The 22,379-nt window shown below is 39.4% G+C and overlaps 3 protein-coding genes across 4 annotated transcripts; all 3 read left to right on the top strand.

Moving 5' to 3' along the window:
* The first annotated feature begins 1,224 nt into the window (after window positions 1-1,224).
* LOC122666669 (bifunctional aspartate aminotransferase and glutamate/aspartate-prephenate aminotransferase) lies at window positions 1,225-21,688 on the top strand. 2 transcript variants are annotated; one of them, XM_043862721.1, is made up of 11 exons: window positions 1,225-1,229; window positions 9,525-9,528; window positions 17,410-17,647; window positions 17,765-17,858; window positions 17,982-18,085; window positions 18,925-19,173; window positions 19,284-19,397; window positions 19,800-19,883; window positions 20,619-20,789; window positions 20,871-20,984; window positions 21,389-21,688. In XM_043862721.1, the coding sequence occupies exons 3-11, from the start codon at window positions 17,447-17,449 to the stop codon at window positions 21,527-21,529; spliced, it is 1,272 nt and encodes a 423-aa protein (XP_043718656.1). In that variant the 5' UTR covers window positions 1,225-1,229; window positions 9,525-9,528; window positions 17,410-17,446; the 3' UTR covers window positions 21,530-21,688. The 2 variants fall into 2 exon arrangements, with proteins under 2 accessions (XP_043718656.1, XP_043718648.1); XM_043862713.1 differs by lacking the exons at window positions 1,225-1,229; window positions 9,525-9,528 and adding an exon at window positions 16,723-16,911.
* LOC122666693 (protein SODIUM POTASSIUM ROOT DEFECTIVE 1-like) lies at window positions 3,845-12,329 on the top strand. Its single transcript, XM_043862743.1, has 5 exons — window positions 3,845-4,216; window positions 4,501-4,576; window positions 4,717-4,851; window positions 6,594-6,599; window positions 12,319-12,329. Exons 1-3 carry the CDS (start codon window positions 3,875-3,877, stop codon window positions 4,848-4,850), a joined length of 552 nt encoding a protein of 183 aa, XP_043718678.1. The 5' UTR covers window positions 3,845-3,874; the 3' UTR covers window position 4,851; window positions 6,594-6,599; window positions 12,319-12,329.
* Window positions 9,813-14,451, top strand: LOC122666684 (trafficking protein particle complex subunit 12-like). Its single transcript, XM_043862732.1, has 3 exons — window positions 9,813-10,991; window positions 14,212-14,218; window positions 14,321-14,451. Exon 1 carries the CDS (start codon window positions 9,866-9,868, stop codon window positions 10,988-10,990), a length of 1,125 nt encoding a protein of 374 aa, XP_043718667.1. The 5' UTR covers window positions 9,813-9,865; the 3' UTR covers window position 10,991; window positions 14,212-14,218; window positions 14,321-14,451.
* Window positions 21,689-22,379: the final 691 nt, after the last annotated feature.

The raw sequence follows: 22,379 nt of genomic DNA, 5'->3' as shown, positions 1-22,379 counted from the left end.
TTTCCATTTTCAGTTCAGTATTTGGTTTTGACCTAGTTTGTATTCGGTTTGCGCCCTATTTTAGGCGTTTGGGCAAATTTTTACATCTTCACCAAGAACAAAAAATATCCTTGTTTGTTAAAACCACAATCCACCAAACTTTTTTCAAACATTGAAAAGAAGGGAGAAAGAATGTTGTCCGATCACATAACCCCTGCAACCATAGACATGGGGGTGCAAAATGATCGTCGCACCCCTCCAATTGGATGCTTCATTGAACCCGTGCTGATGCAGGGGCAACATGACTGGGCAACAAACCCTTAACCTAAAAAGAAACAAAATTTATCATCCACATTGATTAAAGAATTAAAAAGAAATAAGATTTATTCGATTAGACCAATGGTTTTAGCTTCAAAATTAAAACCGATTTATTTCAGTTCGATTCGATTCTGTTTAAAATGACCGGTTTGAATTTCGATTTTTTCTAAATTAACACTCACGTGGGTTTCCTACATGGGATTCTTCCATGGTAGTAGCCATCTAGTGGATCCCTTAAAGCATGTGTGCAAGGCAGGTAAGGTAGTAAGCAGAAATAATGCAAAACCTAATGGATCGAAGTATCAAAATGGATGCAAAAATTCATACATGAGAAGACAAAGTTGAAAGGTGACAGTTTTAAATGTGTTCGTCCCCATCTTTACCCATTCTAGCGGTTCACCAGACTAAAAGTTATGGGTTTGTGCTCATACGTATCTTTCACATTCAATTACGAGAGGTCCACAATTAAAAAGGCCCACTGTTACATCAAGCCAGGTTTGGCTTTCAATTTGATGGTTAGGGTGATCTGATTCACTTGGGTCGGTTCATAGCCGGGAGTGAAATATTGTATTGACATTTGATAAGGGTGTCAATTTAGGACATTAAAACCTGGAATCGGACCATTCCATTAATATAAATGAGATGGGTCTGGGATATGATTTCTAAAAACCCTTAACCCTATGGAGGCCTAGGTCTGGAAGGGTAGGAAGACAGAGCAGCAGTGTACACAGGGAACAAGGCTAGGGATCCAATACCCGTACCCGAAGCGGTCTGTGCGGCTCAGACAGAGCATTGTGTGCAGTGTCCGCCTTATCCCTGATCGGGGTCGGGCAAGGTGCTTGGGCGGAGGTAAAACAGACATTAATTGTGAGAAAAGAGAAACATTGATCCCAGATGGTACATCCATTGCAGTCTGCTCTGCCTTTCCTCTTGTTAGTTGTAAACATGTTGAGATGAATTAAATCGTTGTTGGATGGGTAGATAGATAGAGTGTGGTCCCTGATTCCCACCTTGCAAGAATAATATGGAAGCAAGAGAAGGAGTTTATAAGGAGGCATAGAGAGAGAATTTGAAAGGAAGAACTTAAATTTTACATGGCAGCCGGCACTGCACACTGGTAAGGTAGTTATGTACTTAACATGAAGACTTGATAAGAGGGAGTGAGTTTATGGTGGGTGGGCCATGGGGGAGAGGGGGAAGGGGAAGGGGAGAAGTTAATTAAATTTTACATGGCAGGAGTGCAGGACTCGGACTCACAGTGGGGGGGCAGTACTGGTAAGGTATAGTTATATAGTACTTATATAGCATGTACAATTTATGACCACTTCTTCTCTTTTCCTCTCTTAATTGCTTACCTATCCCACACTAGAGTTATTGTTTTGTGTTAAAATGGGCCCTTTGCCAGTTAACAAATGAGAATGAGAGAGAGAGAGTGTGGGTGATGGTTTGCTTAGTCTATAGGTCTCAGTACAAACAATCCTGAAGCAAACTGATGACATAGAAGTAAAGAGAACTAGAACAACAACAACCTTTGAGTTTCAAACTTTCAAGATAGAATCATCAAATAATATATCTACTCGTTGTTCGATCAGAACTTAAGAGAGTTCAGACTGGTTGGCATCCATGAAGAAGTTGGGTTGGACACTGTCATGGTCCCATGGTCTTCGAGCTTTAATTCAATTCCTTTGTAATCTGATGGATTGGCTTTGGCTTCATTAGCTGGTACCCCACTTGCAGCAGATGATAGGCATGCATGCATGCATGCATGATACTGATATTTATTGCAATTTCATTGCCATGACTCTATCTCTCTCCTTGTCATGTGAAAACACACCATGCGGCCATGCTCCCTTATTTTGAGGAAGAGAGAGATAGACACATGGGATTGGTGGCGGAGGCCACACTAGTTGACAGAAAACTGCTTCTCTAAAATATTATAGAAAACTTGGCCATTAAGGCAAATCCCGATCCTTCTCAATCAGCCTTGGGCCGATGCCTTATGACAAAAACCCTAGATGCCTAGAATATGTTGATTCTTAGGCTGATTCCGACCTTTTAGGCCAACCGATCTGGATCGGCTTGTATCGGTCTGAATCTTGGAGAGTGTCCCTATTTTTCTTTTCTTTTTTTTTTTTTTAAAAAATAGATTTATTTACATTTTTACCTTTTGTCTGTACAGATCCATCCATATAGAATAGGTCAGAAATGTTCTCTACTGATACTGATATGAATCAGTCGTTCCCTCCAATCCGATACCAATTCCTCAAACCTTGATCTGGACTCAAATCAGCCATGACATATTTGGATAGCAAACCCAGAATTGGGAATTGAAGGAATCATGGTTATAAATATAGTATCAATATTTGATTTGATCTTAGCTGATACCGATACAAATACTGATATGGTATGGGTGTATCGGGGTATTGGATGGATTCAATCTAAAAAGTTCATTTTTTTTTTCAATCTAAAAGAGAGACTTTTTGGGTGTTTCATTGATACCGATACATATCGGCCAATACACCATGTATGACATCGTGTCTCGGAGCCATGGAAGCATGGATTTGGTATAGGGTATTGGATCGAAATCGGCCATCCTAAAAACCAATACAATACTAATACATATCGATCGCTCGGATCAGATAGTTTTGCCCCTAGTTTTTTTTTTTTTTTAATAAATAGATTTTTGACAGTTTTACCCATGGTCCATATCTTTCCACTGATACAAGATCGATCAAATATCAAGATAAACCTATGCCGATAACGATACGGTCAATCCAATACCAATGCCATAAACCATGCATGGAAGGTCCAATACTACAATGTGGGTTGGGTTATTGAGCGAGATAGAGAGTGGTGTGAGAGTGATGTGTACTATTGCAGCTGCAGCAGGACTACAGAGAGTTTCAGTTACTACATTTATATTTTGCCACAGTAACCGAATCTTACCCTTTTTAATCACATTTATTGCCAATGTTAAGTCAAAATTTCCCTCTTCTTTCTGTGGTCTGTACTTTTTACCCCCTTTTGCTCCTGTTTTCTTTGTGTTTTTTGACCATCTCTTTCAGTTTCAGTACTCATTCGCTTTCTCTTACTTCAATTGGAACATGAATCTCTCTCTTGTCGGAACACAACTAATTAATTGATCTTCTAATTAGTCATTACTTATTAATTAGATGGTTTATTACAGTCAAAACGAAGGCATATATTGGGTTTATCGAAACCGGATTGATAAGGTTTGGCGATTGATTCGGTTCGATCGGGTTGATCTGGTTTTTTACTACCCTACCATAGGGGTGATCATAGTGGTTAATTAATGACAGTACTTGAGATACAGGGGTAGTTTAGTCAATTGGAGGACCAGCAACTTGGTTGTTTCCCATACAGCCCCGCCCAGCTCTGCTTTGTCGTCTATATCAGGTAAGTTTTGCCACCCAAGGTTAGCTGGGTCATAAAGAACGTATGTTTCCACCATTTTATTTCTCTCTCTCTCCCCCCCACTATCTCCTTGTCTTTCTTCCTTAAAAAATTCTAGTCTCTACGTTCTCTCTCTATGTGAGAGGCCCTGAGGCACCAAGCCATGAACACAAAGACAAGAAAGAAGATGAGAGGATTCATGTGCCAGTCACCGGCAGCGACGGCGGTGTGCATTACCGGTGACACACGGTCAGTTATAGTGCCGAGGATGAAGCCGGACAGATCATCGGTGGGGCGGCGTGCCCATCATGCCATGCTCATCAACTCATCATCATCCAAGTACACTCGCCTCGTTGAGTCTCAGAGGTTCTCTCCCTTCCCAACTGATAATCATCCTAGACCACCACTGCCATTCTCATCTTCCTTCCTCAGAGATCGAGAACGGAAACCCTCTTCCACTGCTTGCACTTCGTTCACTTCATCCACCTCTAACCCCATCTTTCAGGTACACTTTCTCCACACATCTAAACATCCACATTGTCAGATCTTGATCACATTCACAAATGTAGACCTGAAATAATAGTAATCTATTAACTTTGAATCTTATAAATCCAAGAATCTCTTCTTCTCTTCTCAAAAATATAACACGTGGCGTTACATTTTATTCTCCTTCTCTGTTTCACGGGTCACGGCCATCATATATTAACTGCGCTTCTTCTTCTTCTTTCAATATTCCCTTAAATTTTTTTTATCTTTTTCGAAGAACTGTTAGCTTATACTGTTGTGCAGGTGGTAGTTATGAGAGTATCCCTTCATTGTCAAGGTTGTGCTGGCAAGGTGAAGAAACATTTATCTAAGATGGAAGGTAAATGTTTGGTTGGTGAGAAATTGATATAAAATTAATATATATAACACGGCAAAAGCAAAGATGAATTTATGTATCTCTCTCTCTCTCTCTCTCTTTCTTTCCAATTAAAATGATAATTTTGTGGAATTATGTTGTAGGAGTGACATCTTTCAGTATAGATTTGGAGTCAAAGAGGGTAACTGTGATGGGGCACGTCTCACCTGTGGGAGTTCTGGAGAGCATATCAAAGGTGAAGAAAGCAGAGTTCTGGGGTACCAAGGAAGAACATTAGGGCAAGAAAGGAGATAAGAGGTTCAGTGTTTGATTCTGTAGTTGGGGGTTAGGTCAAGTGGGTTATAAGTTTTAAACTTGGGTGGTCCACGAATTGGGACTTTTTGGTGGAAGAGATGATAAGGTTGGGTACGTGGGTGGGTTGGTGGGTCATGGGCTAATGGGCTCATGAGTATGTAATTAAGTTGGCAAAAGTGGAAAGCAGTGGGGGACTGTTGGGATAGTGATGTGTAGTTGACAGGAGGTCTGTCTGGCATTTGATGCCTAATTCTGGGATTATTGGCCTTTGTAGTTGTAGATAGAGACTTTCAGATATCTTTTCCTTGTTTTAGTATTTAACTGCCATAGTCATTACAAGGCCTCTATCTCTTTTAATTCAGTTTTTTCTATTTTAAGATCTGATTCAAATTTGGTAATTAAAGTTCTGTTTGTTTTCTCTGCACCATTTTTGATAACCATATATAGCTCATGCATGGGCCAGGATGAACGTTATTTCCCCTTTTTTTTGTGGTTCCTAAAAAAGTCGATGTTTGTATATTAAAAAATGAGAAAAAGAACTATGTCCGAAAATGTGGCCTATACTAGTACTATGATGAGTTTATCTCTTTCCTTTTCCACATAAAAAGACATCTATACCCTCTTTTTTGAGGAAGAGAGTTATAGACTCATCATGAAAGTGCTGGTGAACACCACTATTTTATGGGTTTCCCAAAGAAGGGCAATCCTGCGGGGGGGTGTTTGGGTTAGACCAAATTATAGCTAGGGTTGCATGTAATCTAGCCCAAACTGGAGAATGACCCATCCCAGCCGAAAATTTGGCCTAGCATGAGGTTTTGGGCCCAAGTGATGCTTAGAAGATTGGTTGCATTAGGGCTGTGAGTCGGGTAGGTTCAATTTTAAACCAAAAGTTAGGCACGTTTTGGTTCAATGTGGTTCAGAACAAATCAGTTCTCTAACTCGAGCCAGGCTCATTTGCACCCGCTAATTATATTTACACTAGGCTGGATTGGCTTTGACAGAGTTCATCAAACATGGCAGGCTTGGCCATTACCAAGTTTTTTTTCTTTTTTTTTTTTTTTTGGTTGGGGGGGGGGGAGAAGGAGGGTGGAGAGGGGTGGAGAGGGGATGGGTTCGGGGAGATCTTTTACCGTGGGTGAAAGAAAACTAAGTCCTAAAACCAGATTTCAATAGTGTTCACTCCCCAATCACTAGCGGCATGTTAAAGTCACTTCCAAATAGCAATCTTTTTCAAGCTTGAACCTAAGACCTCTTGGTTGGGTCCTAGTAGGATGGGTTTTACCGCATTACATGCTACCCATCTATGTTAGGCAATTTTTCTTAAAATAGCAATGTTACTTAGCTCATTTTCCCCCTTGGGTTGTACTTTTTCTTGTTCTATTGTTAGATGGTACTATATATGATGATGTTGTTCACTTGTTCTATGTAACCACAAATTGTTATATTGAAATTGTTGTCATTTTAAATTTGTCCTTCCCTCATGTAAGGAGAGACATTAGTAATATTACACAACATAAATGCAGAGAATATGTTTACATCATTTTCTATTAGTGAAAAGGGGAAAAGAATTCTGTCCGAGAGTGTGGCCTACGTCAGCACTCCCATGAGTCTATCTCTCTCCTCCCTCATATGAAAAGACACCTATGTCCCCTTGTTTTGAGGAAGAGAATTGGCATAGGCCACACTCACGAACAAAAACCTGCTTTCCTAGAAAAAAATATATGTTTATACACTTTGAGCACTAACTAGACTATCAAATCACCTATATAAACGCTATAATGAATTCATTAAAGATAACTTCCCTACTTTTTAATATAACATAGTTTGATTTATCAAATATATATATATATATATAACATAGTTTAAATTTGATTTAATAAAAAATAGATTTTTATTGTTCAGGTCCATCCGTGGCTTGGCATAAACTTTTTGGGCTGGGCCCACCTACGGCAGCTTCGTTCGGTTTCCATGTAACCATTAAGTTGTTATACTATTTTTTTTTTTTTTTTTGCTAAGATAAGTTGTTATACTAATGAAGGGTTAGACAATTAGCCATTGAGGATAACACTAATGCACCAGTTTATTGTCATTGCAACCAAAAGATAGAAGCATAAAAACATGGGGACCTAGTTTTCCTCAAGTCCCAGTAAAGGAGGTTCATCAATGACTATCATTCGTTTGGATGGATGTCAGAGAATAGTGACTAACAGTTGATGTCAATAGAATCATAGTTCTGATCATGGTTCAAAATTTGGTAATATATCGTTGAAATTTCAGTATATTTTGATAATTTCGATACTACTAAGATGAGATAGGCTTTCAAAATAAAAAAATGTTCAAATTTCAGAATATTTCAATATATTTGGTCGAAATTTTATGAAATTTCAGTATATTTCGTTAACCAATGTGTAATTTAACTATTTATACATCAAAGTCCAATCGTATACTGTCAATTAAGGGTGCAAACCCAAAACACCACTTTGAGTTCATTTTTTTGTAATATGAAAGTTTAAATGTGTTTATTTAACTTAAATAAGGGTGTACATGAAGCATCAGGCCTTAATATGGTAAAAAACTCACCGAAATAGAGTGTCGAAATATGACAGAACAAATACCATATTTCAGCGAAATTTTAGTATATTTCGAATATTTCAGAAATCTTGATCAACCCAAAATGGTGAGACGAGACGAGACGAGATTTTAAACCTTGGTTCTGACTAAAATGTTTTTCCTAAATATAACCATTGGTTCAGACCGTTATAGGGTTTACTACGATTGATCAACAATGGTTGATAGTAACTCGGGTTTCAAAAATCAGACAAGATTGGGGACAAAAAAAAAAAAAAAAAGGGCATTGTTCTCTGTGCCGCAGCACAGGCTACGCCCAAGTACATGGGGGTGGGCGCAATAACCACCCCACCCCCCTGAGTGGCAGGCCCATTTGCCTGGATGCGGCCTGCGCTATGGCCCAAAGAACATTCTCCCCAAAAAAAACTAGGATTTCAAAAATCGATGAATCGTATTGAGAAATACTGGCTGATTCATATTGGAATCGACACTGACCAATCTAACGGATTCACTTCAATTAATGGCTAGTTTTTTTTTAGGGGTAAAATTAATGACTGGTTTTGACTTCTTAAGGCGTAAAGTACACGTACCCCCTATAATGCATCCAATATTTCTCGTACCCCTCTAAATGGTTCAATATTTTACGTATCACCCCTGCTTTACACCCCAAATGCCAGATAGGTCTAATCCGTTAAATACCACCGTTAAGTGTGACAGACTTGACCATTTTAACCTTTGTTCCATTTTTATAATTTGAAAAGACTTAATTACCCTCACTTAGGTATTGCCCTAACCTAATTCAAAAAGACCATTTTACCCTTTCTTCTATTTTTATAAATATAAAAAGATTTAATTGCCATCAATTATGTATTGCCCTAACCTAATTGAAAAAGACCATTTTACCCCCAACTATTTGTGCATACCCAGTGGAGAGTGAAACGAAAAGCTTGGGAGGAGAACCTGCTGCTCCAGCGAGGCATCCAGCTCCCTGCTCCTTACTCCGTCCACTTCCTTCTCCGGCGACGATCTAGGCATGCAGGTAACTTCTTCTCAGCTTCTCCTTCTGCTACTTCTTCTATGATCTTTCTTGTCTGTCTCTTCTTCTGCTTCGACTCACATTCCCTTCTCTGTTTCTTCTTCTGCTTTCCTTCTTCTTCTCCTCCTTCTTCTGAACAAAAACCAGTCTGAGAGTGGACACAATGGACACCCAAACGGAAAGCAAGCATACGATATCACTGCCGAATTCGAAGAGTTTTCTGATCTATGATCTCTTTAGTGGTGGCACATCCAACATTCAATTAGCTGAAATATATTCTGTCCAGTTTCCACTCCAACCTTTAGAAAAGCTTTTCATGTGATTTTGTTAAGTATTTTAGTTCAGAAGAAAAAGGGAGAAAAATAGAAGTCTTCTAATTTATTAAAAAATAAGTTGTTCAAATGCTGATATGAAAACCTTGATTAGAAATTGTTGACTCTTGGACAGTAAATAGAGATTTCCATGGCCGACCTTTGAATCGGGTCACTAACTGTGTCTCTGTTGTTGTGCTTCTTTTATTTTGTTTTCCTAAACACGATAATTTGATGGGGATCAAAACAGGTGCTTCGCCCAACTCTATTTACTACCATCTCTCTCATCACCCTGATTATAATCTATGATCAGACATTCACCAGGGATGATAAAAAAATTAAAACCCTCATCTAGGGCTTCAATGCGGCAACAACGGTGGATTTTGATTGGTATTAACAACCCCTTAGCATCTTGCCAATTGATCAAGCAAACAGGGGATCGCAGCAGAAGAGAAAGAGGGAATCAGAGAACAAAAACCAGTCTGTGTTGGATTTTGAGAGAAGTTTCAGAAATAGAAGATGGATTTTGGGGAAGATGAGGGTATTTTGATAATTATGCCCTAACAAGGGCATTTTAATAATTAAGTTAGATTAAGTTTTTAAGAACAAATAGTTGGGGGGAGGGTTAAAAGGGTTTTATCAAATTAGGTTAGGACAAAAAAATCTTTTCATATTATGAACAAATAAGTCAAGACAATTAAGTCTTTTTAAATTTATAAACATAAAAGAAAGGTTAAAATAGTCAAGTTTTTAGCATTTAGCGGTAATCTTAACGGTTTGGACTTATCTTGAATTATGGAGATAAAACAAGGGTGGTACGTGGAATGTTAAGGGATGGTACGTGGAATATTGAGCTTAAGGGGTACGAGGAATATTGGGGGGTACGTGCACTTTACCTTAAAAAAAATTGACTGGGTTTTGACTGATTTTGACCGTTTCGAATTAGGATCGTCACAGACCGATTCGGATGCCGATTCCAAGTTTTAAAACCCTGCTAGTGACCTCCATTTCTTGAGTGATGCTTGCAGTCTCTAGTTTCAGCACCAGCGCATTGTATAATCCAAAGAGTGAAGAACAAGCTAGATGGACCGGGAATCACATGAAGAGCAGACCCTAGCGTCTAATTTACAAGCTCTCTCATTCTTGGATCCGTTAACCAACCGATTCAACTCCTTGAACGATCTCTGCTACGAAATATCGTCTCTGCAAGACCTAGCTTCTCGTGGTTCATGGAGATCGATCATGGATAAGGTTTCTCGAGCTCGAAAACTCTCTCTCCTTCAAAAACCACACGAACATTTGATCTACCTTTCTTACAACGTTCTAGCGTTAATGAAGCTTCGTAAATTTGGAGATGCGGTGGAAGAACTCGATTCGCTTGAAGACTTCGAAAGCTCTCAATACAAGTACGAATCGTATCCTGATCATTACCCGAATCGTTCTGGTTCGATGGTTCCTTTTGTGCTTCGCTGGCTTCACGCTGAGATCCCTGACAGGTTAGGTAAGCGTCAAGAAACCCTAGATAGATTGTACACTCTGCTTGATTTCATTCGTACGAAATTGAAGGAAAGGGAATCCAAATCCATTGACTTCTGTATTAAGCGGTGGAAGAAAAGGGAAGCCTTTATGGTCAATTCAATCTCCAGTCATCATTTGAGTCATAAAGAGTTCGGTGTATGCTTAACATTGCTCCTGAGTTTACTTGACGTTGATTCACCGGATCCTGTCTTGTTGTCGAAGCTGGGGTATATACAAATGCAGCTTGGAGATCTGGAGGGATCTAAGGCGTCGTTCAATCGAGTTGAGAACTTGATGACGCAAGGTAATTCTGGGGAGTTTTTGGATGAGGTGGAGTTTAAGAATCTGGTTAGTCGGAATAAGGCTCTGATTTATTTGGTGGGGAAGGATTATATATCAGCTGTGAGAGAGTATGACGAGTGCATTGAGAAAGATCCATCCGATGTGGTAGCAATAAATAACAAGGCTATGTGCTTGATGTATTCCAGGGATCTCTCGGATTCGATCAAGGTTTTAGAAAGTGCATTGGAGAGAGTCCCAACGGTGGCTCTCAATGAGACATTGGTGGTAAATTTGTGTAGCATGTATGAATTGGCTTATGTTAACCAAGCTGACACCAAGAAGACACTCAGTAATTGGATTGCTCGTGTTGCTCCTGATGATTTTGATTCGTCTTGTACTCGAGTTTAAGGTATTTTTCTTTTGTTCATATACATTTTCTTGTGTGATTTATTTAATCTGTAGTTATAGATAGGAACCATAATTGAAAATCGATGGTAAGTACCAGTGAATGCATTCAAGGTTGTTAATCCAATAATCATTTACCTTGTTCTGCATTTCACATCCTGGAGGGTAGAACTGATTTGTTATTCAGGATTTAAGAGGTTTCTTGGGTTAGCCGTTTCAACATCAAGAAGAAGCTTAGTGATTGGATTGTATGACTTTAAAAATGATGATTTTGATTCATTTTGTACTCAAAAGTTAACAATTGTCGTCTATGAATCTTCAACTTCCATAATATGTTTAATTGATGATCTGGGCTTGTTCCCATGTTTACAGAGTGGCATGATGTGCATCCAAATCATATGGCATCGGATTCAGCCCTAGGCTCATGCATTATTGGACTGTTATCCTGCTACTGGATCTTGATGGTGCATTAATCTCCATTTTCTCCATTTGCTCCATTATCATATGATATATGATAGGGGCAGATTCCTTGTGAAATTGTGACTGCTTTATCTTCATTTTGGCATTGCTAGTTAGTTCTTTCTAGACCTCCTCCATAGATGAGCCATAGCAATGCATGCTGTTTGTTATAGTTTGATATGCCAAGATATAAGGTTAGTGCCTTCTTTGAGGGGTTTTACCTTCTACCAAAGCCATGGATTTTGCATCCTCATAGCAATCATCCTATATCCACTCTCTGATGCAGTAGCATTAGCATTAGCATGGCTGGACCAAAGGGAACCTGATCCCAATTAGGCTTTTGGTCTAATAAGGGTTGGTAGGGGTTTATTTAGTTACTTGAAGTTACTCTTGTAATTTGGGTTTTATTTTTATAAGAGTTAGATGCGTAGGGAAGTCTTTATTTCAATTTCCTTGTTTTGAAGTAATTTCCAGTTTTCACGTTTCCTTGTTAGAGTCGGTGTCTATTAACGAAGACGGAGTATATGATGTGTAATTTTAGTCACACTATGATAGATACTGACATGGTGCGAATTGTGGAAAGAGATACCGCAAAGTGACTATTTTAGATGTTTGGGGTCAATCATTAATAAAGAAGGTGACATAGAAGATGATGTTTCACACATAATTAAAGTGGGATGGATGAAATGGAGAGTTGCATCCAGAGTGTTGTGTGACCGACACATTCCTTTAAAGCTTAAATGAAAGTTCTATAGGACTGTTGTACGACCAGCTATAATGTATGGGGCAAAATGTTGGGCAATTAAGAAGTGTCATATTGCGAAGCTATATGTGGCAGAGATGAGGATGTTAAGATGGATGTGTGGAAAAACAAGGAAGGATAAAGTAAGGAATGATTGTATTAGAGCCGACTTGGGAGTTGCTCCGATCAATGACAAGCTCCGAGAGAGTCGTTTGAGGTGGTATGGTCATGTTCAACGGAGGCCTAGGGATGCTCCAGTAAGGATTAATGATTTGATTCTGATTGAAGGAGCTAAAAGAGCGAGGGGTAGGCCTTAAATGACAATAGGAGAAGTTGTGAGGAAGGATATGCAGAGTCTCGGTCTTGTACCGGGTATGACCTCGGATAGAACCTATTGGAGGGCAAGGATCCATGTAGTAGATCCTATTTAGCTGAGATTCTCCTAATTTGCTGGGCTGTGCCTCTTTCCTCTTACTTTTATCTGTCACTTTTTTTTTATCTTTCACTGTTCTTTTTGTTTTTACATCATTCATTTGTCATTTTCCAATTTTTACTTCTCATCTCATTTTCCTTCCCTCTTTTTCCATCTCTTCATTCCCTTATTTTGTCTAGTCCTCAATTTTGCCTACTTTGTTTGGATCCATGTAGCCGACCCCGGATAAGGCTGAGTTTGTTGTGTTTTTTTGTTGTTGTTGTAGTCAGTATCAGTTGGTAGCATCTATATATACATTGTAATCAGTATTCTCAGAGAATATAATTGAATATTGATTGATTTGAGTTGCTATTAGTTCCAAGGATTGGCTGTGGGTATTTTCCCTCTCGTTCCCTGCAATGCTGAACCTCTCCTCTCAGGTGTGCTCTCTCTTATATCTTCTTAATCTTTGTTGGGTCCTTCCTTTCTTTCCTCTTCTTTCTTTCTTCTCTGTCATCCTTTTTTCTTTCTTATCACTCTTACTTTTATTTTCCCTATTCCCTGTACCTGCGGTACTTGCTGTTTTGAGAAAATTTGTGATAATTCAACTGAGAATTGGTGGTTTGTTTCCACACTCTAGGGTGCTCTGTACCCTAGTTTCCTGCTCCTTAGTTCCATCCCTGTCATGAGATCAAAGTCAGAAACTCAACCTGGTTTTCCTCTTCCTCCACGTTTAGTTAGAGATTGTTTTAATCTATTATTTCCTCCAGTTGGGATCGTTTTTACTTGCTTTCATTAGGGCTAGGGGTTGTGATTCACAACCTGGAAGCTAGTTATCACAAGGTTAACTCCCTAGAATTGAAAGGGAGTTACCGCTGCTTTTTTCTCCTACCTAACATGAGGAAGAAGAAGAGAGGTTCTTATTACGGTTGAGATCATACTTTCTGAATATTACACAGACACTCGCACAGAGATCTTGTTTTCTGAATAGGACACAAAAAATACATCCCCTTTGAACTTCATTTCCTTTTGCCCCATTCTAATAATCTACTTCCTGAATAACCCTTTGCTTTCATTTTAATTCCTGATTTGTCCCAATCTTTGCTTAAAATCATTAAAGGATTGTGGGGATGTGAATTTTCTTCTCTTTTCTCTTAGTTTCTAGTGTAGAGGACTAGAGGAGTAAGGGCCAGAACTGTTTAAATCGGAGACCAGACTTTGACCCGGGTCATGGAGCGAAACTGCGAAATAAGTCCTTCCCACATATTATAGTAATCACGGCAATAGTCAATTGTCAATTGTCAATTGGTTTGGATTCATATTCTAGACAGTTAGTTTAGTTGTGCTATTGGGACTGGATTTCACTGTTGTCTAAATTTTGTTTGGATTTCTTAGAACTAAATAATTATTTGCCTCCATCTCATCCAAATGGTGCAATATATAGTGGAATTTTCATTCTTATATTTTAACCTCTCCTTATAGAGAGCCCAGTTTGGTAAGGATTCTCTATAATACATAACTTGCTTCTTTTTGACTGATTGTTGAATTGAGCCTTTGTTTCATGATTTTAATGACATGGCTTCTATGTTTGGTTTTTACTATCTATTACAGGCCATGGGTACTTTAGGTCTCTTTGTTTGGGCTTGTAAATCAGTCACTTCACTAGAAGTTGGTACCAGCATGGGAATGAATTTAAAATTCGCCTTAAAGAGGGATTAAGTTACTATTATGCTGGACTGTATGAGGGACTTGGGATTCTCATTGCAGGTCAACACAGAGCTCATTGCACCCTCTTCTCATGTGGTAAGTTTCAGCTGCAATGAAGTTGGGACATGATAGATTAAACCTTTGGAAAAATGTTCTAATGGCTGGTAGGAGAAGAGCCCAATGCATGATGGAGAATACCGTCAAGGTGTTTAGGAAATTCTACATTTACTAATACACTGCAATAGTTGGATTCCCAGAATCAAGGGTGATGTGCAGGGAGTATCAAGGTATCTCTAACAAGGGTTACCTACCTGTTCAGTCAGCAGGTCTTAAAATTGGACATATGCTTGCCCTACAAGTGGGATATGGTCAAACGTATGACCAACTCCTATAGAAAGCGCTGGGCAGAGCAGAAGAGTATGGATACTCACAGAAACAGTGATGCCAAGTAGTGTTGGCCTCTTGTGTTGTTTAATTCTTTAGTTTCTAGCAGCTCTGGCATGATGGAAAGGATGGTTATGTGACTCTGGACAATCCACTGATTTAGCTCAACCCTTGTACTGCAAGCCCTACCGGCGGTCTTGGATTGTCCACCTGTGCTGAATAATGGTTTTGATTGACTATTTATCAAATCTCAGGCTCAAATTCAAGCATATACATTACCCTGTATTAGCATACACACAATCTCAATAGTCCAAGCATTCAGGTGTGTAGTCCTGAATTTTCTAGTGCTTTATTATGTCACTTGGTGAATTCTGTTTTTGTTGAAAACTTGATGTCTACCTATCCGCAAAATTTTAGCCCATCAAAGTTATTCTAGCTGCTCCATCATATGTTCCATCAAAGTCATTCTAGCTGGAGGATATGGATGTCTAATTATCCACTACAAATGAGTCTAATTAGACATCCATATCCTCCAGCCTTAGCTTATTAGCTTGCCTTAAACCCTCCAATATGGTGAGGACTTCCAGCCAGCCTCTTCATTGTGCATCTCTTCGTTTTATGTATTCTATGCCGTTTATGTATTCTATGCCGAACAGAATTTTGTTAGAATTACAAAAGACAAGCAAATGCCTCTCCAACCTATCTTTGAAAATTCCGAGAAGACGGTCAAGGTTTTAAAACTTAGAATCGGACATCGGACTGGTCTATGGTTCAAGTAAGCCAAATTGGCAACAGAATTCGCTACTGCCTATTTCAACTCTGATCCAACCAGAATCAGCCAGATTCACCTGAACCTTTGAGAAAGTCAAAGAATTGGCCGTTTCGAATCACTCAGAATGTGAATTGATCTCGACGTATTCGATCAATAGAACATGGTCAGAACATGTTCCAGGGTCTGAGACTCTGAGTTGATAGCTATTCACCCGGATCCGATTGTGATTTTTTAAACCTTGTTAACGGTAGGGTGTATATCCCATTGGGGAGTTGCTTGTCTAGAGACAAGAAATAGTGCTGGCAAAAGATCAAAGACCAGAATTTTGTTTTCAGGTGCTAAAGCTTTCTTTGTGATTCGTTCGTGTGTAACTCCCAAGTTCAACAACGGGGGTAGGCAGGTTAGCTTCCAAGTTACCAAACGTGAAGTGACAGTGCCTCTTCCTCGCACTTGTCTTCTCCACTTCCCCACCAACCTATTTTGGTGAAATTGGGTGCACTTGTCTTCTCCACCTCCCCACCAACCTATTTTGGTGAAATTGGGAGTTAGAATTCACCAGGTGACTTCCAACTTCTCTGTCTATTTGGGTGGATGTAGAATCCATGTTAAACAGGGTCAAACCAAAAAAAAAAAAAACTATAAGATCTTATTTAAGAATTCATACATCAACCAACAAAATTTAACACGATTCGCCATAGAAGGAAGAGTTCTCTATGTCGCGAGGGCAGGATTATAAAACAAGGAATCGGTATGTGAATCGGTATTTGAATCGGATCCTGCCAATTCTGTATTGGCCACAATCAGTACGGAATTGGTCGGAATCAACCAATGCTGTGTGGAAGCACAAAAAAAAAAAAAAAAGAAAAAAAAAAGAAAAAAGAGAGTGGCAAGAATTGAGATCGGGCTGGGCCAATTAAATCAGTCGATTCATCCGACTGGATTCGAATATTTAAATCCTTGTCCACTCCTCCAAATGATTCAGCTTTGTGATCCCATTTTTTCTTTCCGTCAATTTGACCTGAGTTTCCACCAAAAAATTAAAAAATCACCCAAGTGAGTTGACTCACCGTTTCTCAGTTTCCTGTGTCTAAATTGTTTTTAGAAAAAAAAACCTACAAGCCCAACTCACCAACTACCTCTCTCCATCTCTCTCTCCTCGTCTGCTCGCACATTTTGACGATTGTCCCAACTCTCACCAACCTCCCTTTCTCTCTGGGCTTTAAATTAAAGTTTCTGTATTGCAACTACTTAGAATTCTACTAAAACAGGGCAGAATCTCACGGTAGGGAATCGAATCCATCATACTTTTCTTCTCTAATGGCTGGTTCTCTCCAGGGTTCCTGCTCTCCCGGTATAACTTACAGACCTGCCCGTCTCGCTCCTTCTTCTGACCCTGAATCCTTCAGATCGATCTCTTTCTCTTCTCATCTCCACACTCTCTCTTTTAAGTACGTTCCCTTCTTTACTCTCCCCTTTTTCAATTATCTCTTCTGTATTCATTTCTGCTTCTCCTGTTCTGTTGTTGATTTTTATTCTTTTCCCCTTAGAAATCATCTTTCTGGTGGTATATTATATGATTATATGGTTTCTTCTCGTCCATCTGATGATACTCCAACTGGGTTTTAAGTTTTGCAAATTGGGTCCGTTATTTCTGCAAGCCTTTTATCTAATTTGATGCGCTGGATAGACGCGTTAATCTGGAGTGGGGGTATTAATGAAAATGAAATTTATACTCGGTTTCTTTGGATAGGAAAATAATCCGCTTATTTGAACTGTATTTTAGATTTTTGTTTCTATAAAACTCCAAACTGGTTTTGGAATTATAGTGATTCTTATTGCAGAGTGAGCTCACCAAGCTTTTAAAAGTGACCTGAATCTTAGGATTTCACTGTTTCTTTCATTGTAATCTCTTACGCTTTTATGTTCTCTGTATTTCCTTAAAATAGATCTTTGGAGCAAAGGCTACAGGTGCAACCATCTAGGATGTCCGCAGTTGTAAGAGCAGAGAGCAGCTCCGACAATGTTCCCATCGATACATCTCTCAGTCCGAGAGTGAATTCTGTTAAGCCCTCGAAGACGGTTGCCATAACTGATCAGGCAACTGCACTTGCGCAAGCTGGAGTACCTGTTATACGCTTAGCGGCTGGCGAACCCGATTTCGATACCCCTGCTGTAATTGCTGAGGTTACCTAATCTCCCACTCCTCATCTGGCGCCATTTTCTCCTTTATATTCAACATCTCTTCTTGTCTTGTTGATATCATTTAGTTTCTAAATGGTCTGCCATGTATTGGAAATTTAGGCTGGGATCAATGCTATCCGTGAAGGTTACACTAGGTACACCCCTAATGCCGGCACTTTGGAGCTTCGTTCTGCGATTTGTCATAAGCTAAAGGGTGAGTTATTCGCTCTTCAATTAAAGTTTATGTTTTAATCAGATTACATCATTTAGGTGCTTTCATTGTTTTTTCCGGCTTTGGGTTTTGGGGTATGGGTTTTAACTGTACTTCTTGCATCAGAGGAGAATGGGCTGACTTACACACCTGATCAGATTGTGGTCAGTAACGGAGCAAAGCAATCTATCCTGCAAGCTGTGCTTGCAGTTTGTTCTCCGGGGGATGAGGTGAGGAGTGTACTCCTTTATGACCATCTTAACTATTAAAAATTGTGTGTAACCTTCATGGGAATTGCTTTTGGGAATTTAGTCTTGCTTGTTGTAGATGTATAGCCTCTCTAGCCTCTCAACCTACTTATTTTATTTCTTTGCCTTTTTGTACCCTCTTAGTTCAGTTCATGTTCTGGGCTTTGACTGGATCAAATTGTAGAATCAATTTCAGAAAGTTGTGACTCATTCTTTGATTTTCCCCTGATTCATTGAGGTGGTATCAAATTTAATCTATGTTACCTGGGCAACCCAAAATAGGAGCACTCCATCTGAACTTTTCTGTGTTGGAACTGCTGTACCCTAATTTTATCCTTGTCACAATTGAGTAAACTAGTTCCCAGTATGTCAGTAAGAGAATAATTCCATGTGTTGGAGAAAATTCTTGTTCAGCACTTTCATCTTGAGAGTTTAGATAACTCGAGGTCTCTTGTATTATCATGTTGGTTGTGTACTTGAATTCTAATGCTCATAAACAGTCCTGGGCTATTCAAGCTTCCCACATGCCATTCTTGCTAGTTTACATTAACATACCGTAGAACTTTCCGTGCATTAGTCCTTGTGGCTGAATGACAGCTTTGTGTCTCTTGGGCAAACAACCACTAAAGCAACCATAAAAGCAAAATGAACTTATAATACAGTTGAAATCATTTGAAAACTTTTGTGGTGTGTGTAAGGCGTTTGCTTTGTCACTCCAATGGGGGTTTGTTATTTGAATGGTTGCATAATGTCATTTGTGAAGGTATTTCGTACTTATTTTTACTTGTGAAGGTGTTTGACACTGATTCTTTATTTTTCAGGTAATAATTCCAGCTCCATACTGGGTCAGCTACCCAGAGATGGCAAGGCTGGCTGATGCAACTCCTGTGATTCTCCGAACACCCATCTCAAACAATTTCCTCTTAGATCCAAAGCTTCTTGCATCTAAACTCAGTGATAAGTCTAGATTGCTTATTCTTTGTTCCCCATCCAATCCAACTGGTTCAGTTTATCCCAAAAGGCTGCTTGAAGAGATTGCTGCCATAGTATCAAAACATCCCAGGCTTTTGGTATGATCACAAATCTGGAACCCTGAAAACAAAGAAGAAAGAAATGCACTCCTATTTCTCAGCTAAGCTAATATTTGAACCTGGAATTTTCATTTATTGTTGTCTATTAGGTACTATCTGATGAGATTTATGAGCACATCATTTATGCACCGGCAACTCACATAAGTTTTGCTTCTTTGCCGGGTATGTGGGAGAGGACTCTTACAGTCAATGGGTTTTCTAAGGTAACTTTACTGTCTTGATTTGGTCGTGGGCCCAAGACATTCATTTGTTTCAGCTTCTCATTTGTATTTCTGATTGGCTGCATGTCTTGATTTCTTGTGATAATGAACTATGACAATGAGCAAGGAACCATGCATGTTAAGGGTTAACATTGACCTGCATAGTTGTCATGGAGTCTAGGCGACCTAAGGCGTTGGAGGGGGCCTAGACGCTAGGTGACGCCAACGGGCGACCAAGGCGATCAAGGCAACCAAGGTGCCTGGACACCTAGGTGACACCTTGACAACTATGTTTACATGCGGCCTTTTTTTTTTTCTGCACAATGTCTGTTGGCATTAAACAGAAATATTAAAATGCATAAGATTTATGGGTGAATGTTGATGTTAGAATTGGCCAATTTGTAGGCCTTTGCAATGACTGGTTGGCGACTTGGATACATTGCGGGTCCCAAACACTTTGTCACCGCATGCGGAAAGATTCAGAGCCAGGTACACAATCTTTTTTCAGATGCTGATCAATTTCAATTGCTCTATGTCAATTGAGTTGCATTATTGTCATTCCACCAAAAGCAATAAATTACACCTGAACTTGCAGGTTGAATGATAGTTTCCTAATCCCCTCACCAAATAAAACCCTTATCTTTGAAAATTACAGGAGATCGGATTATCACAATCATTCTTGCATTGAGTTCCTACTGTTCTAAGATAAATGATCTCAGAGATGCAACCCATACAATTGTGGGTCTAATCCCCTTGGTACATCTAGCGCAGATACTGGCCCTCTCGATCCACTATTTGATGGATCCCATACAGTTGTGCAAAGACCTTGTTGACTGAAATTATCGATCAAGATCAATGATTGTGGCTATTGACCAATTGCATTTTGGGATAGGCAGAAATCATTGCCATTGCCCCTGCTCAGTCCTTTAAATCCATAGGGGGATGCAAACACTTGTGTCATATGTATCCCCCAATTATGCTGTTGTTAGTGATGGGTATACCCATCTTTGAGCAAGCATTCCTCATTTAAATTATTTTCACTTGAGCAAGCATTCCTAATTTAAAATATTATCTCTGCTTGGCTTGAGTTATCACTTTGCCAAGGTGAGAACTTCCGGAAAACCTTTGGGAGGTTGCTGAAAGATGATGAACTGAGTCTGGTTGAGTTTTGTCCAACAAAATGGAAGCATCTGCTGACCCCAGTAATTCATGTTGTTTCTCTAGTCCACTTCGGGTGCTAGCAGCATTTCACAGAAAGCAGGAGTTGCTGCTTTAGGGTTGGGTTATGCTGGAGGTGAAGCAGTGTCTACTATGGTAAAAGCATTCCGGGAACGGAGGGATTTCTTGGTTAAAAGCTTTAAAGAATTGGACGGTGTGAAGATGTCAGAGCCTCAGGTAGCAAATTTTATCCTTGTCCCTTATTGAGCTATTTTCTTGCACTGTTGAGATCTCAGTCAAAATTCTTTGGATTTGCAGGGTGCTTTCTATCTCTTCCTAGATTTCAGCTTCTACTATGGGACAGAGGCCAAAGGTTTTGGTGTTATCAAGGATTCAGAGTCTCTCTGCCGGTATCTGCTTGATGAAGCACAGGTAATGGTCAATGTAGCATTGTCTTGTCTGATAATTACCATAATTATTGGGGATTAGAGGGATGGAACCAGCGTCTAGTCCTTCCATTGCATACGTACAATAGGATCTGGACTCTGGACTGTGGACCTACTGACTCACCTTGAGGAATGCCCAATGCCACAATGATCAATCTGCTTAGATGATCTTGTTGCTGTATTAAATCGACTGTCTAATAGAATCCTGAATTTCGTTTGGGCCTTTTTTTAGAAGATCCTTGGTAATTCCCTTCAAAATGGGGTCCTATCTCTCTTGTTAATCATTGCGAATAATTTTTCTTGGTTCTATTATTTATCCAGTTTCATATCAATTATGAACTAGAAACAAAGTCTCCAATCATTAGAAACGGACTTGTGGTTGATTTACAGGTTGCACTTGTACCTGGGGATGCATTTGGGGATGACAGCTGCATCCGTATCTCATATGCTGCAGCTCTTTCAACACTGCAAGCAGCTGTGGAGAGGATCAAGAAAGCTTTGGCCCTACTCAGGGCGCCGGTTCCTGCTTGATGAGGAAAGTTTCTGGTAATAGGTTCTACACTGTAATAATTTTAAATCATTTGCAGGAATGTTGTAGGAATTATGATTAGGAAAAAATTCAGCTAGTTTGCGATTGGTGAAAGTTTCTCACCCTGGCAAAGGAGAGTGGAGACAGGGGAAGTCACTGTTCTGCATTTTTCTTTCTTCCTCCCCCCTCCCCCCCCAACCCCCACCCCCCACCCCCAAAACCCCTAAACTTGTGTTTTTTTATTAATTGGGTCATCTGATCAATATAATTTCAGATTGTGAGTGGTAATTTAATGGAACCTTATTCTCTGTAACCAAATGAACTTCAAGGTGTTGCCAATGGTGTGTATGATGATGTCTGTAGGTTTATCTCTTTAATTTAAGTTTTCGTATTATTCCCATTAGAAAAAAAGGTTGGTGCCAATGGAAACAGGACAAACATGACTATTTTTAAGTCCAGGAAACAAGCAAAAGGAGTTCCCGACACCCTTTGTTTAGTGAACTTGAAAGGACAATGAAAGAAAGAAAAGTATCCAAACAAGACCCTATTTTTTTTGTCTTTTCCTGGATACTTAGAAATTCAAGTAAAAGGAAGTAAATTGGATTTGAGTGTCTTAGGATGTATATCTGGAACAGTGGATTGAGCATTATTGATTTCGAAATATAAAAGGTTGCATAAGAATTACCTTAGATGGGCGTATTTTTCCTTCACCATGGTGGAGGAAAACTTTCTTCAATTGTAAACCCTTTAATATTTGTTGGATTTATGGAAAGTTAGGCTTTCCTTTACACTTTTTCGGTTTGTAGCATTTCTAATTTCTAAAATGCTACCCTCCAAATGGGAAGAACCGAA

The sequence above is a fragment of the Telopea speciosissima genome, chromosome 1 (assembly GCF_018873765.1).
Source record: "Telopea speciosissima isolate NSW1024214 ecotype Mountain lineage chromosome 1, Tspe_v1, whole genome shotgun sequence".
Classification (NCBI taxonomy): Eukaryota; Viridiplantae; Streptophyta; class Magnoliopsida; order Proteales; family Proteaceae; genus Telopea; species Telopea speciosissima.
Note: the sequence above shows the minus strand (reverse complement) of the source record. Positions and strands in the feature narration are given on the sequence as shown.

What these genes read in the sequence shown, in the direction of transcription:
- LOC122666693 (XM_043862743.1), top strand. Translation starts at nt 3,875, where the DNA reads ATGAACACAAAGACAAGAAAGAAGATGAGAGGATTCATGTGCCAGTCA. An exon ending in CCTCTAACCCCATCTTTCAG is followed by an intron (nt 4,217 to 4,500) that starts GTACACTTTCTC and finishes ACTGTTGTGCAG; the next exon opens with GTGGTAGTTATGAGAGTATC. An exon ending in ACATTTATCTAAGATGGAAG is followed by an intron (nt 4,577 to 4,716) that starts GTAAATGTTTGG and finishes ATTATGTTGTAG; the next exon opens with GAGTGACATCTTTCAGTATA.
- LOC122666669 (XM_043862713.1), top strand. Translation starts at nt 16,781, where the DNA reads ATGGCTGGTTCTCTCCAGGGTTCCTGCTCTCCCGGTATAACTTACAGA. An exon ending in TTTGTTCTCCGGGGGATGAG is followed by an intron (nt 18,086 to 18,924) that starts GTGAGGAGTGTA and finishes TTTATTTTTCAG; the next exon opens with GTAATAATTCCAGCTCCATA. An exon ending in TGAAGATGTCAGAGCCTCAG is followed by an intron (nt 20,790 to 20,870) that starts GTAGCAAATTTT and finishes TTGGATTTGCAG; the next exon opens with GGTGCTTTCTATCTCTTCCT.
- LOC122666684 (XM_043862732.1), top strand. Translation starts at nt 9,866, where the DNA reads ATGGACCGGGAATCACATGAAGAGCAGACCCTAGCGTCTAATTTACAA.